Genomic DNA, 15,027 nt, shown 5'->3' on the forward strand with positions numbered 1-15,027 from the left:
AAGATACAAAGAAAATTAAAATAAAAAACAATTTTTAAAAAATAAAATCTGACATACATCTCATGTTTTGACTGATTAATTAGAATTTAAGAAGTTGAGCAATTCAAAAAAATAAGTGGTTCCACATTGAATCTTTGAGTTGGTACCGAGAATCATACATTTTTGTTCCGTGTACAACTAATGGGTCCGAGTTTTAAACTAATACTTATTTAGATTTTATGGATTTGTTTTGTCAACCTCCGTTCCCGTCTTGGTGCCTCATTCTGATCCTTACACTCTTGTCCATACCATGGTGGGCACTTTAGTTTTCTAAGAAAAAAAAAAGTAAACGTCTTCTCATGTGTAACTTGCACAATCCATTAGTGTTAACATTTCTGTGAAAAGCTAAGTGTCTAGTTTATTGAAATTGTTGGGGGTCAGGTTATGCAGATCATACCAATGCGTTCTCAACTACATCAGAGAACTCCTTCTTGACTCCTCAAAGCTCAACGACAGAGTGACTGTTCCACTGCCGAAGCTCACCCTCGGCCTGTGCCTCCCTGAAGTCGTGTCGCAGTCATTGCCATTGGTCTTGAGGCTGATGGATGAGGATGGAGTTGAGGCAGAGGACCCACCAATGCTCCCCGATTTTTTCCTCGAAAGTGTACTGTGTTTTAGCGTAGCTTTGGCGGCCACTTTGAAAGCATGGGCAGCGGTGCTGCATCGTACCTCTTCAATGGTATTCCTGGATGGTTTGAAGAGGATGATGTACACCTTGTTAAAGAAAATGCAAGCTAGTTGTCCAAAGCTGGATGCCAGGATAGCAATGACCTCCACAGCTGACACAAACTTGCCATATGTACTGAAGTAGGCAGGGATAAAAGAGATCCAAACAATGAAGAAAATGAGCATGCTAAAGGTGATGAACTTGGCTTCTGTGAAATTTTCTGGAAGCTTTCTGGATTTAAATGCAAAAAAGAAACAAATGGCCGCTAACAGGCATGTATATCCAATGAGGAACCCAAGAGCCATCACTGAACCTTCATTGCATGTGATGAAAATGATCTCATCAATGTCATAGTTCCTGTAGCTTGAAGGAGGGGCATTGTAAAGCCAGACCACACATATCATGACTTGGACAAATGTGCACAGAAACACCAGGAGAAACTGTAAATTTAAACCCCACCATTTACGATGGAGACTTGTAGGGATCTTTGCCTCAAATACTAACAGCACTCTGTTAGTTTTCACAAGGATACAGGAGATGCAGAGAACAAAGCTAATCCCGAAGGCGGGCTGCCTTAAGCGACATGTCCAGTCCAGTGGTTCTCCGATGAAAATTAAAGAACTGGAGAAGCAGCAGATTAGTGAGAACAGGAGGACGTAGGACAGTTCACGGTTGGTGGCCTTTACTATTGGGGTATTGCGGAATCGGATAAAAACTCCCATCACAAAGGCTGTCAAGACGACACCAACCACAGCACATATGGCCAAAGCTATCCCAAAAGGTTCTGTCCAAGAGAGGAACTCTATTTGTTTCAGGAAACAGAACGTATGGTTCCCATTGGACCAAGAGTTGTTTGGACACTTGGTGCAGACGCTGGCATCTGTGTAAAGCCAAAAACACAATCTGTTTTAGAAACTAAAATAATTACAAGGACTACCATGAGGAGCATAGCATTTTACCTCTGTGATTACTATACTCTCCGTCTGAACACTCAGTGCATTCAAAGCAGCATGTGGGCATGCTGTCAATGATTCCTTTTCTTGTGCCTGGTTCACAGTCCTCACTGCAGTTAGAGAACGGCACCTGCAAACAGTAAACAAGTTGCATGAGGACAGCAACATAAAAACAAATATACGACGAATAGAGTAGCAGTAAAAACCTGGATGCATTTCCTCATTGAAAATGACTAGGCTATTGTTAAGATGTCAGACAAATGAATGCAAATGTTTTCAAATTTGATTAGTAACTTAGGTGTGAGCGTCATGGGGATAGAGGAGAACAAAAAGTGACACACATATAAAGTTGTGCTGACATTTCTCCTGTTCGTGCTAATATCAGTACTTAGCAACGTGTAGATATTTTTGCTGCGTTTGAACCTCTGGTCCACTCTGGAGGGTTTTTTTTAATTATTATTTTGTTTGATTTTGTTTGTTTATTTTTTTTTAAATAAACTTTGATTATGAGAAACACTTTCCAGAATGAAATGACTGACAATTAAGAAAAAATGTTGCCAAGGAAAACAAAATACAAAGTACAAATTAGTATTATTATAGAGAAGTGTAGAAGACTTGGTTTTGCATTGCATAAACAATGATCAGGATCGCCATCAAACACTACTGCCTCCCAATGTCTTTGATTTTACAGTTTTTTAACTGGAATTCAGTAACCATGAGGAGATTTTTTTTCTTTTTTTCAGAATCTAAAAGTACTGATTTAAGAAAATATCCTGGCAGCTCTAATTTGCACCTTAAGCAAATTTTCTGTGGCTTTCATGCACGTTCTAGCACCTTGCGTGTTGGCTGGACGCTTCCTGTTTGCATATCTATAAAAACACTCCATAAAGTCTGAATAACAATACCAGGGATTACTTTTGGGGCAAATAAAGCGGCAATATGTAACTTTAAAATATATATATATATATATATATATATATATATATATATATATATATATATATATATATTTTTTTTTTTTTTTTTTTACACGTTTGTTAAAACTGTCACTATGTCATCATGGCAGTATAATAATCTGTCTCATATTACACTGAGACAGATTAAGAGGAGTTGGAAAAAAAACAACTAACTCCTCTTGAAAATCCCAGTTGGTGTTAATTGTCCATTTGGCAAATAAAGCCATGACAGATACACTATCTTTAATCCATTTCTAAAGCTGAAACCAGCCACCATTTGGAGGACACTAGTTTCAGTTACTTGTATTCTCATTGGTCTTGATCCATATCCCATGACTGTAGGTGAGGGTCAGAAAGGGGTAACCCTGGTGGACTTCAACATAAGACATCAGTGTACTTCAAGAATATCTTTATCTTAATTTGACTGACCTCTGAAGAGTATCCATTCCAAAGAATCTTTGTCTTGTCAATGGACAGTTTGCCTCCCCTCTTCGCATGAATATTGTAGTATCCAACTTCCTTAAACATCACAGAGCCGTCTTCAGTGGATCTCTGCCAGTTTATAATGGTATAGTTTGCTACCAGGTCTGCATTTTCAGCGAAGTGCATCTTTTCACCCATGCTGTTGGTGTAGTTCAAATGTCTCAGCTGTTTCAGTACCTATGACAAACACCAATATATTTAGATGATTTACACATTTGTAAACTTGGTTTTGTAAAACTGTCTTAATCATTTACAAAACATGTTACCTGCCATGCTTCAATTTTCCTAATATCTGCACAGGAATTGTTTGCGAAAAGTCCACGTCCAGGTGTGCAGGTAAATATGTCCTGCAGGGCCTGTGCAATGGAATAAACTGCTACATACGCATTATAGGAAATACGAAGGTGTGTGTAGTCCAGGTATGGGGTCTCAACACTTGTAATATCTTCCTCACCAGTACACAAGGGCCTGAAACTAGTGCTGCCATTCTCACTTTCTTGAAGCCTTGGGCTGCCTTCTAGGTAACAGTTAAAGGTTTCTTCCCAAAACTCTCTGACAAATTCATTATGGCTGTCTTTCTTCGGCTGGACCTGCTGCAAGAACTCCCTAAAGCCGGGTATAAGTCCTGCTCTTAAAGCAAAACCAATAGTTCCTCCAACAACGTCTAAAAATTCTGGTTTAGCGATGAGAGAGGAGCTTGCCCATGCTTCACTAGCTAGCCAGGTGCGATCTGTGATGTTTCTCCTGACCATCTCTTTGATTAAAGGCTCAATGTCTGGGCCACCAGCAAAAACAACAATTACTTTAGCTGTGGAGTTTTCGATTCTGTCAGCCAGAGCTCGGATCTCATAATCCTCAAAGTACTGAGAAATAAGTTCATTCAGATGAATGCAGATGTCTCGCTCTTCCATTTCTTTTTCAAACTTTTCTATTCCTGGGCGCCCATATTCATCATCCGAAGCAACAGCAATCACCCAGTTCCACTGGAAGTACTCTATGATGTCTGCCATGGCCGTGACCTGGTATTCATCTGTTGGAATGGTTCTCATGAAAGACTTGTACTGATTCTTGTTGCTCAGGAGTCGACTAGAAGAAGCATAGCTGATCTGAAACAGGAAAGATTTATATTTCAGGTTCATGTTGTTTAACCACAGAAAACTCTCTTCTGTAATTCAAGTACTCTGCATACTTTTATCATCATCTCTACTTTGATTCTTAATTTAACCTCACAGATAAGTTGGATCAATAAATTTGGTTACAAACTGACCAGATACTGACCTGAGGGATGTAGAAGAGACCAAGGAGATTGGCAACTGCTGTGGAGACCGCAGATCCAGCAGCCCCTACAACTGCAATGGTTGATGGGATGTGATCAGTGCAGTTGCAAAACTCGTCTAAATTCAGGGAATCAATCTTGTTTTGAGCCACAAAACTGAGGGTAGCCTCCAAGGCTTTCGACACTGTGTTGCACGTGTCAAAGATCCTGTAGCCCAGGGTGATGTTGGGCAGTAAAATGCTGCTGTTGTTGATCTCCTCAATGGCAAAAATCATTGCCTGCAGCCAGCGAAAACCCCGGAAATTGAATCTGTAAAAATAAACAAGATGAGTTCAACAAATTCAGTGTTGAAAAGTAAATGTATATGCAGCACACTCGCACAATTGCTGGTCAACTTCCCCCCTCATGCCATATGTCATCTTATTCTTCATTTTGCACTGGACTTTAATAGGTGCAAAATGTCTATGGTCTATTTCAGACTAACCATTTCCTGACTAAAAGGAATAATAATAGAGTAATCATATTAATTTTTTTTCCCCCTAAAAGAGTTATATAAAAATGAGGTATTTATTATACCATATTGAGAATATGTGTAGGGAGCTAAAGATAAGGGTGATAATAAATGGCCTTGTACCATCAAAGACTTGATTTATATATTTTTTTAATTTAACCATAATTTTTAGGTTTGTTCCCAAAAGAGATAAAATCTCTTTTCAGTCAAGAGGCAGATTGTGTAACAAAACATTTAAAAGTCATATACATTCACTTAAAGCTGCAGTATGTAACTTTTATTAAAATGTATATACTTTACATATTGGTTAAAACTGTTGCAAGAGAGTTCATATAAGCACTATTTTACCATCCAAGCAACACGTGTGTCATGAAGCTAAATGTGGAGAGTGAATATAACTTGCTTTTCAACTCTTGCCATTCTGCCGTTTTAAAAAAAAATATTGTGCCCTGTGAAGACACCATGAGATTTTCTTTCAGTTTTATTTGAAATGCCAGTAGACATTCATTAAGTCTCTACTTGCATATTTTTTTGCTACCACATTTTAAAAACTGGTTTGGTGAGTTAATCACAAACATCACAAATCTTACCGAACACATTGTGTAGATTCGGGTCGAGCTGCTAGGTCTTGGTCTTTAGATGCAACACCAAAGTGCATGGGGAAAAGACCTCCGAGCAAAATGTCTCCAGTCATCTGTGCTCTCTGGTGGGGCCCGTATGTTGAAATCACATAATTGGACCCCAACACTATAAGGTAACACAGGAACAATCTCATCTTCAATTGGGTAGGAGTATTTTCTGTGCCTTGTCAGGATCAGGGTGGTATTATGCTCTTCTTCCTCCAGTCTCCTTGATGGTCTGATTTCTTTTATTCATGTTTGTAATTGTGAGAATAATTACCTGTGGGAGAAATAAAAAGGGAAAGCATGTTTTGCCTTTTCAGACAACAAAATTAAATTAGCATATATTAAGAGTTTTGCGCATAATAAACCTCAAGTGCCAAGATCGCTTCTCTATATATAAAATAACAAGGACTACATTACAAATAAAGCAACAGTTAATCACTGACCAACAGTTCGTTTAATATGCGAGTTATTTGGGTAATAATATTAGACAGACACAAAATTGAACATTTCTCTCCTGAGTAATAAGGTCAGCATACTACTTGAAATACGCCGGACAGACTCAGGATTTCCACAGCTGAGAGCTGAGTCACACCATAACGACCCTCCTTCAGGCAGACCTTAAAGCTGTGGCCAGTGAACTGCAGTAACCATGGAGAAAGTCCATGGCTGCTCCTCCAAAACTAGTTAATACTCCTGGAAAAATGCTGGAGCAGAGCTCTGATAATGAAGTCACTACTTCCCCTGAAACTTTTTTTGGAGGAAGGAACGGTAGAAGAGCTTTTGTAGTGGCCAAGGGAAATGTTTCCTTGAAAAATAATACAACTTCCTAGTTTAAATTGTGAAGGGCCTTTTCTTTTTGTTTAATGTAAAAATGTAAACAAAACGCCACAGATTTTTTTGTGCTTCCACATCAAAGAAAAATAAATATACTTAATAGGAAGTTAAAATAAGTGCCCTCCAAGTCCCAAGAGAAGTGTTATTTTCTGATTTAAGCTAGAAAAAAAACCTTAAAATATTTCCAGTCGCATTTTCTTTGCAACTTTGAACAATTTCCAACTATAAAAACGAAAGTTAAAGATGAATCATAAGGAGAAAACTTACCATCCGAGTTCTTCCAAAGCAGATAAACCTCAAACAGTCATCCTGCAGCTCTTACCCAGCTTCAAGCACTTTATCTGAAATGTCCAGGATGCTGAATGAATTCAAAGGACTCTGCTGCCGTCCAAACCTCTTTCTGTTGGATAAATCATTAACAGAAAGAAGGATTGTTCATTTCCTTCAGCTAATGAAGTCTGCTCATGGTTAATTCCTCCCAAAGTGGTCACAATGTAAAGTTGTCTCGTATTTTTACGTTATTGCTACTGTCAATTATTCTTTAGCCACTTTTCAAGCAGATAAAGAATAAGTATGGGCTAAGGTACAGGTGCAGACAAATACCTTCCTGTAGTAAAAGCCATCTTTTACTAGAGGAGGTTTATATCTCATTAAAGTACAAGTACTTTGAACATTTGTTCAGTGGATTAAAAAAATAATTTTAGCTTTTAACAAAACAGCACAGTTGTCGGTGCTCCTAATATGCTGCACAAACTCCTTTTGCAAAAAAAAAAGAGCATTGTGCCCAATAATATTTCACAAGACTAAAATTTTATAGGGCACAAGGAGAGGGATGTTTAAATAATACTGTTTACACAGTCTCTCTAGTTATGCAAAGTCCTGGGTTCTAGCTTGCACTCATTTTCTTTAGCTCTTCTGTATGTTTTCTATAAAATTTTGTTTTACAGAACTGGGATGGCCAAGGGAGATGCTGACTGTAGTTCAACTGTATGTTTTGGATGATTATTCTGTAGAAAATCCAGTGCAAAGCTACTTTTAGATTTCCAAGTCCACTGGATTTTTATATAAAATATCATGATATTTCAAATAGTAAATGATGACATCAAATACAATAAGGTTTTTAGGCCTTTGGCAGAGGAAAAAAGGCCCACAACATCACAGATTACCCATCTACCTATCTGTGGTTGTTAAATATTTAATCTCACCTGGACTGTTCGTTACAGAAATACTCAATTATAGTCTCGTGATCAAATGACATAGTTCAATTTAAAGCCCCAGTAAATCAAGGGAATCTTATTTTTGTATCACTATTCACACACAAGGTAATTCAAAGTATTACACAGAAAATAATCAATGGAAAAGTGATAAAAATGAGCTGCAATCACCTGGTACGCCAAAAGACAAATCAAGCATCATATAAAGCACTACACATGGGCTTTTATTTTATAAAATAAATAAATATCTAAATGTTTAAATTTAGGCAAATAAAACAAAAACAATGTGGTTATGACAGAATTAATAAAGCTATGTTTGTTTTTTATGATAAAGATGCAGAAAGCAGCTGAGGTATGCAAAGGATCCAGTATGTGTGGCAGTGTTTTAAAAGAAAATAATTTTCTAACAAGGGATTATTTTTCTTAACAAAAGAAATATTAGTAAAATTGATAATTTTACTAACATTTTCAGAGCAAGATCATAACTCTGTTTTAATAAATTAAAACAAATATTTATTGTTTACCAGAGGTCCCAATACATAAGGAAAGCTATATAAGAAATAAATCTAATTGACAGAGTCTCCAAAATCAACTTTTTTTCTTCCATGATTGCTTTTCCTTGAAATGTTTAAACTTAACCCGCAGCATGATTAAGGGAAACCCTTGGACACGCTGGATTGCACCACAATGTTCCACAAACAGTGGGCTAATTCCTTCTGCTCACATGAACTTGTATTCAATTTGTTGCTGAGCAGACGTACCTAAGGAAAAATATTTCAATTTACAACATGTTGACTCATTTGTGTTCCCAACCAGCTCAGTATCCATCAAGTACAAGAATCTAAAAAAAAAGGACATTTAATTACAAACTTCTTTTTATAGCAGGAAAGTACCTAACATTTTATTATTGTGCAATTATTCAAAGGTAATATAGACCACCTGCATTTGATGAGGTCAATGTTATCTATACATTTGTAATTACAAATTTTCACACAAACCATACCTAAAATATATTACCAATTTTGAACCTAAACAATACTTGAGCAAAACAAATAAAAACACTTTTGTTGTCATTTAAACAGAAAGCAGTACATCTAACCTTCTCTAATGTTAGATGTACTGCCTGCCGTTGCCTTTGATAAATTCTTCAGATATTGTCCTTTTTTTCCCCCACAGAATTGGCACATAAGTATGAAACGTAGCGTAATGTGTAAAACATGTTGGGCAGTTGAGACTTCAAAGGGGATGGATTTATCCTCACACATGGTGTTGACTTGAAAGATCAAAATACAGCCACACACTGCAAGATTCAGCTGAAAAGGTAAGATCTCTTTCTCAAAAAATAAACAGAGGTATTTACTTTATAATGTATTTAAATACATTTTTTTAACTGAATATGAATACCTGTTAAACTGGGATTATGTAAAACACACATTTGTTTTAATAATGAGGTACACAGCAAAAACTGAAGAGTTAAAATTTCAGGGTTATAGGCTTCAGAGTTGACTAACTCATTAAGAGTTGTTTTAACCCTTGAGTGAATGGCATCCAGTGTTGAGTCATTTAACCTTTAAAGAGTTATTTCCAATAGTTGATTGCGTCAGGGTTGATTTTACCCGTTAAGTGTTGTTTTAACCTTTGATGGGTTAAATGGTGTCCAGTGTTCGAGTTATTTTCCATAGTTGGTTCCATCGTGTTCAATCAACTCTGATGGGAGGAAAATAAGCTCCTCCCTCCTTCATCGTCTTCCTTGGAGTGAAATTTGAAAACCGCTCCACTTTTTTTCCTTCTCCTGTTCTAAACGGTAAGTACAACTTCTTAAAACTTTGGTTAAGCACTTTTAAGTTGATAGTGATGTTTAATACTTCGTCTATTTGCAACAGCTATACCCGATGTATTAGCTAGCAGCCAATTGTGTGGGTTGCTAGTTAGCTGCTGTAGCACGTACAACATTAACACCGTTGTAACTGCAACTTTTACACACACACAAATATCGGGGTGTGTACTTATGAAAAATAAAGTTACATTTTTGTATAATTTTAAATCAATTTTTGCCATGGTAATGTCAATGTTACCAGCCTGTACATTCACATGGCTAATACATAGGTAGCAATGCTGAAGTGTTACGTCCTCCAACGTGCATAGAGTATTACACCAAGGGGAACACTTGACCTAAATTACATTTGCTTTGTCTAGGTTTATTCCTGTAACACAACCCGGATCGTGACTGAGGACGTGGCCCTAAAGCCAACTGGTAGACCACTGAAAGATCAAGTGGTCTAGAGTTTCCCAATTAATTATACCCAGGTAGGTCTGGCTGAGAATGATGAAACAGAAATAGTATACAAAATATATTTTATTTATACATTCTTTTACAATATTAAAAATAGACATTCTAATTTAAAACTCAATAAGGCTCAAAAACCCAGGACAAGACTATAAGCAATTGGAACCAAAAACAAAAGCAAACCAAATTAGTAGAAACACAAAATAATGTTAGACAAAAGAAAAACAAACCCCACATTGGCCCAACCCAGTCCTAAGACTGTGCCCAATAAGCTAATAAAAATAAGGAGCTATGCACTGCTCTGGTTCTGCACTGTTTGTGGGAGCATAATAGGCAACAGCAGCAATCTGCAATACCAAAAGAAAACAATGACGTATCTGCTGACAATAATATAGACAGGTAGAGTAGTGACATCAAAAATCCATTTATCATACCAGTATCAAATGTCCACGATCTAAACACTCTCACAGCAACCCGATGAGCACGGCGCCAGCGCTCATCTGACTGAGAGCCAGCTCAAACAACGGACCCAACAAACACACTCAGATTGGCGTGCACACCCGGTGCCTATATACGCTAATGAGCCCGACAAGGCTGTGAACGGAAGTGAAGGTGGGGAACGGGGCCTAGATGTGTTCAAGGGCCCAAACCGGGTGGGAATTTACAACCACTGGATGTAAACTATGTTTTCCAGTAAAACCACCCGGTTACATTCCATACATCAGTAAAATGCTGATCCAGCTTCATGTTACCTGGACACGTATGGGAACTTGGACGGGGTTGGAGGGCAGTTTGTCTTTCATCAGCTCCATGAGGAAGGTTTGTGGATTTTAATCTCGGTCAGGTTGGTAGGAGGGAATAATAGGCTTTCTTTTTTAAATGTTCTTAGTTCATAACACTACTTTTGTGGTGAGTAAAAGGGGTAATTAACTCAAAATACTAATTAGTAACTCAAATAAAGCCAATTACAAAATCTTGCTGATTATACAATTACACTCTAAATTTTTCCTTCTTACTTTTCCAGTCATTAAAAGATTTTGCCTGTCATCTGATGCCAAAGTTGCATCCAGTGGTGCAACAGATACTGAAGTTGATGGAGAAATATTCTGTGACCTTATGTTAAAAAGTCAAAAGGAAATCTCCTGTTAGACACCTTCCTGCTAAACCAATCAGAGAGGAGTATACCCTGAGGACGGTGATATCTCCTTACAAAACCATATGGTGGTCTCCAAGATTAAATGGCAGCTTTGAATATGTCTGGGAAAATATTAATTTCTTTTATTGGTTTCTATTAATCCTTAAAGTTTTGGCTGTAGCCGTATGTCTGGTTTCTTATGTTTGGTGTATGTATTCTTTAGTTTTAGTCATGCTGCAGTTTAGAGGAACATCTCCTGGACCAACGGGGTCTGCAGCCACACCTCCTTGCTATTTGATGTCAGAAGAGCAAGATTGACATTCTCTACATCATGATGGATAAGTGACTCATCCCATGCCAAGCAAACTGCTTTCTTGCAGAAAGCAGTTATTCAAAAGACATTTTGTGTTATGTCTTTTATGACCCTGAATTAATTAATTTTTATAAATTTTTTCATTGTTTAACTTTGATGTTGGCAAAATGAAGGACTCACCTAGGTTTAGGGACTTGAGAGCAAGATAAGTGATATAGGTTTAGTTGACAATCACTTTTTCCTTTGTTACCTAAACAGCTATTTACAGAGACCTTTGTTCATTTTTATGCTTTCAGGGTTTTTTATAGTGAAAGATATCTTGTGAAAAACCCAGATCTAAAATTTTATAAGCCTTTTGATATTCAAAACTCGTATGGATTGCTAATGAATGTTTGTTCACTGTACAACAGTTTATAATGTTGGAAACAGCTGCATAAATAAAACAAGTGTTTAAAATTGATTTATTTGTTTTAGTTTTACTTTATTATAGTTAATTTTAACTAGAACTATAAAGTATAAATCAGCCAAGAAGAAAATGTGTCTGAAAAGTTAATGCTAGGCGTTCTGATAAATGGCGTTGTAGCTTCCTGAGGCCTAAAACACAAGATCTTATTCTGCAAGTTTTTCAAAAGACTTATTATTGGCTTGAAAGATTAGTTGAATTACAGGTTAAGCATTTCTTTAAAAAGACTGTGAATAAGGAGACAAGTGTGGGTCTTCACAACAAAATGATGTTGGTTCGGTTCAACTGAATGAGTCATTAAACATGCATCAGTTGTCACCATTAACAGTTGTATGAAAGGTGGACTATGGACCTTACCACAGGGTCCGCGTTTCATTGGCTAATGCCCATTTGACGTCACTGCGGAGCTACCACGTGCTTGACCGTCTCACAAACAAAAGCTAAAGTAGTATACACATGCTAATGTAGATTGTGGACTAGCAGACCACAATCTACACAATCAAAGTTTTTGCGACAGAACTCAAATAGGAATGGTTCTCCACTGTCAGTGGGGTATTTGTACTGTATCACTCCCAACTGCTTTCTGGGTAACACAGACCAACCGACGCGCTGCCGCCGTTGTGTCCCCTCCCACCTCCCCCGGCTTTAAACGCATAGACATGAACACCTAGACGCCTCATGGAGTGGGTCGGCCCGTTGCTGCTATGCGTCACAGCGTCCGCTATATTGAATGTTTCAAACTCTTCTTATTAAACAGTTATAGAGCTAAATATAATTGAAATATTGGCTACCTGCGACAGAAAAAGGAGCTAAGTCTATGAAAGAAATGTAGCAGTTTCGCTAGTTTTGATTTCCAAGCCAAAGTAATGCAATAACAAACTGGACTGATTTTTATTGTCAATGGGTTTCTTCCTATTGAGCAGTGAAAGTAATTAAAACATGTCTTTTGCTTTAAGTATTTACTTACTGGAGGATTTTTTGTGAGTAATGCAGTCATTGCTAACAGCCAGCTCCTCACTTCTCCGGCTCAAACGGAGCCTTTACCGATCAGCAGCGCAGCTGTTGCTAGTCCTACACTTTGGACTGAACCATTGTTCTAACAATGGTGGGGGGAACTAAAACTGTATTCTTTTTTTTTCTTTCTTAGATGAATGACAGATTTACTTCGTTCTTTGTTTCTATTGTCTTTTTTATATTGATATTGCAAGGGTTGATACACAAGGGTTTCTTTCTTGATTTCTTTGGAGGGGGCGCAATTCTAGACTTTTCCAAGATTGAGGGGTCCGGATCTCTCCCCCATTCCCCCCGAGATTTACGCCTATGGCTCTTTCAGTGACAGAAGACTAGAGCTCAAGTAGCCTGAATGCACTCTCGAAGCGCGCCGGTATCAGTTCTCGCGAAACTAGTGATTTAATTCTGCTTGGAGAGGCACAGAAATTATTTTAAATTAATATATAGTAATGCGGGAACTTTACTTAACAATACTAATACGGGAGCGCGGCGGGAAAAATACGTTAGGGCCAAAACGTGGTCGGAAAACTAACGGGAAACTTGACAAGGTATATGCCATATGACGTCACTAACAGGACGTAACTGAATGATAACACTTCAAAGGCTTTCATACCTTTTGAGTTACTGTCTCCCACAAACAAAAGTTCTAAGAGTTCTTACAGTCAAAAGTGTAGAATTGTGTTTTGCAGACTTTTGAAGAAGAAATGAATGTAAAAAGGATATTTTTTAATATTCCTGAAGTTCCTGATCCTACGGAGAAGGTACGTGAAAGACAACAGCTGAAGCTGTTGGCACTAAATTTTACACTTAGGATGCTGATTGAAGGCGGGATTTTAAAAGATTTTGATCAGCTCGGCAAAGAGGAAATCGCTCTCATCAACAAGATGACAGACAGGGTGACAGAAGGGATCACCAAACCGAAGAAATTTTCTGCAACCTCCAAAAAGCAGAAACGTATGGCCAGGAATGTTCTTGATGAGCTGAAAAAAACACAAAGTAGCTCAGAACTAGAACATTTTTTAACAACAAAGGATGAAAATATCATTGCCAAGATGATCAAGCTGTTACAAGAGGAAATGAAAAAGGCCTTTAAAGAATATGAGAACAGCCCTCTCAGAAAGCTGTGTATGGCAGAGACTGCAGGATATGTTATTGCATTAACTGTCGTAGTTATTGTAGGATTGATAATAATGCTGTAACACTGACTAGTGTTACAGCATTATTATCAATCCTACAATAACTACGATAGTAGTTAACACTGATTAGTGTTACAGCATTATTATCCTCACCTCGATCCAGCCTCACCTCGATCCAGCCTCATGTTGGAGGCTGGATGCCTGACCCACATACCAGGGAAACCTGGAAATCAGATAAAGCTGATTTATTTTGCAAATGTCAAAAATGACATTAAGTGGGGTCTTGATTACTGGTCAGCAAACCAGGCTGCTGGGACACTAGGGAAAATGAAAGCAGAGGTGAGATATGTACAACTTAGTGAGAATTTGATGACTGACTAAGTAGCTTACTGGATAGGTGGAGAAGAATCCATCTATCCAGTAAGGTGGGGTTAGGTTGGTTCTGGGGAGGGAGCCGAGAGCTGACAGATGGTTTTGACTTGCGTTGGAGACTCACGGGCAGTGGATGAAGAGGAGCATTTGTTACCAGCAATGGATGAAGAAAACCAGAAGATCCTTCAGAGAGGGTTTACTTGAGGATGTTAGGTTCTTGAGCAACACTTGGGCTTCGTTGGCTATCGATTAGCCACAAGCATTTTGCTGTTTTGTACTAAAAGTCAGATTGTAATTTCATTTTTTAGTTTCAATGTTAAAAGAAGCGGGCTGCACAGTGGCGCAGTAGGTAGTACTGTTGCTTTGCAGCAAGACCCCGGCCGGGGTCTTGCTGCACGGAGTTTGCATGTTCTCCCTGTGCATGCGTGGGTTCTCTCCGGGTACTCCGGCTTCCTCCTACAGTCCAAAAACATGACTGTCAAGTTAATTGACCTCTCCAAATTCTCCCTAGGTGTGTGTGTGCATGGTTGTTTGTCCTTTCTGTCTCTGTGTTGCCCTGAGACAGACTGGCGACCAGTCCAGGGTGTACCCCGCCTCTCGCCGAAACGTTAGCTGGAGATAGGCACCAGCAGCCCTCCCGACCCCACAAGCGACAAGGGTGTACAGAGAGGATGGATGGTTTTTGTTCTGTTTGTGTTATTGTCAGAATGTGTAATAAATATGTATTTTGTTCAACAAAATACATATTTAT

General features: G+C 38.2%; 2 protein-coding genes across 3 annotated transcripts in view; one reads left to right on the forward strand and one right to left on the reverse strand.

Annotated features, from left to right (window-relative positions):
- Nucleotides 1-5,776, reverse strand: casr (calcium-sensing receptor). Its single transcript, XM_015052809.1, has 6 exons — nucleotides 5,476-5,776; nucleotides 4,377-4,683; nucleotides 3,365-4,204; nucleotides 3,045-3,275; nucleotides 1,666-1,789; nucleotides 1-1,586 (listed from the first exon to the last, which is right to left on the reverse strand). Exons 1-6 carry the CDS (start codon nucleotides 5,658-5,660, stop codon nucleotides 451-453), a joined length of 2,823 nt encoding a protein of 940 aa, XP_014908295.1. The 5' UTR covers nucleotides 5,661-5,776; the 3' UTR covers nucleotides 1-450.
- Nucleotides 5,777-8,797: 3,021 nt separating this feature from the next.
- LOC106959943 (cationic amino acid transporter 2) overlaps nucleotides 8,798-15,027 on the forward strand; it is a 19,916-nt gene continuing 13,686 nt past the window's right edge. For both annotated transcript variants that reach the window (XM_015052818.1, XM_015052817.1), the window contains exon 1: nucleotides 8,798-8,880. The gene's annotated coding sequence lies outside the window, so the exon portion shown is untranslated. The remainder of the gene's footprint in view (nucleotides 8,881-15,027) is intronic.

Source organism: Poecilia latipinna, unplaced genomic scaffold, assembly GCF_001443285.1.
Source record: "Poecilia latipinna isolate Pla-1442-1.1 unplaced genomic scaffold, P_latipinna-1.0 Scaffold1135, whole genome shotgun sequence".
Classification (NCBI taxonomy): domain Eukaryota; kingdom Metazoa; phylum Chordata; class Actinopteri; order Cyprinodontiformes; family Poeciliidae; genus Poecilia; species Poecilia latipinna.

Coding starts and splice junctions, on each gene's coding strand:
- casr (XM_015052809.1), bottom strand. CDS start 5,660: ATGAGATTGTTCCTGTGTTACCTTATAGTGTTGGGGTCCAATTATGTG. Junction 4,684..5,475: donor GAATCTACACAATGTGTTCG/GTAAGATTTGTG, acceptor TTATTTTTACAG/ATTCAATTTCCGGGGTTTTC. Junction 3,276..3,364: donor GGAAAATTGAAGCATGGCAG/GTAACATGTTTT, acceptor TGTTTGTCATAG/GTACTGAAACAGCTGAGACA.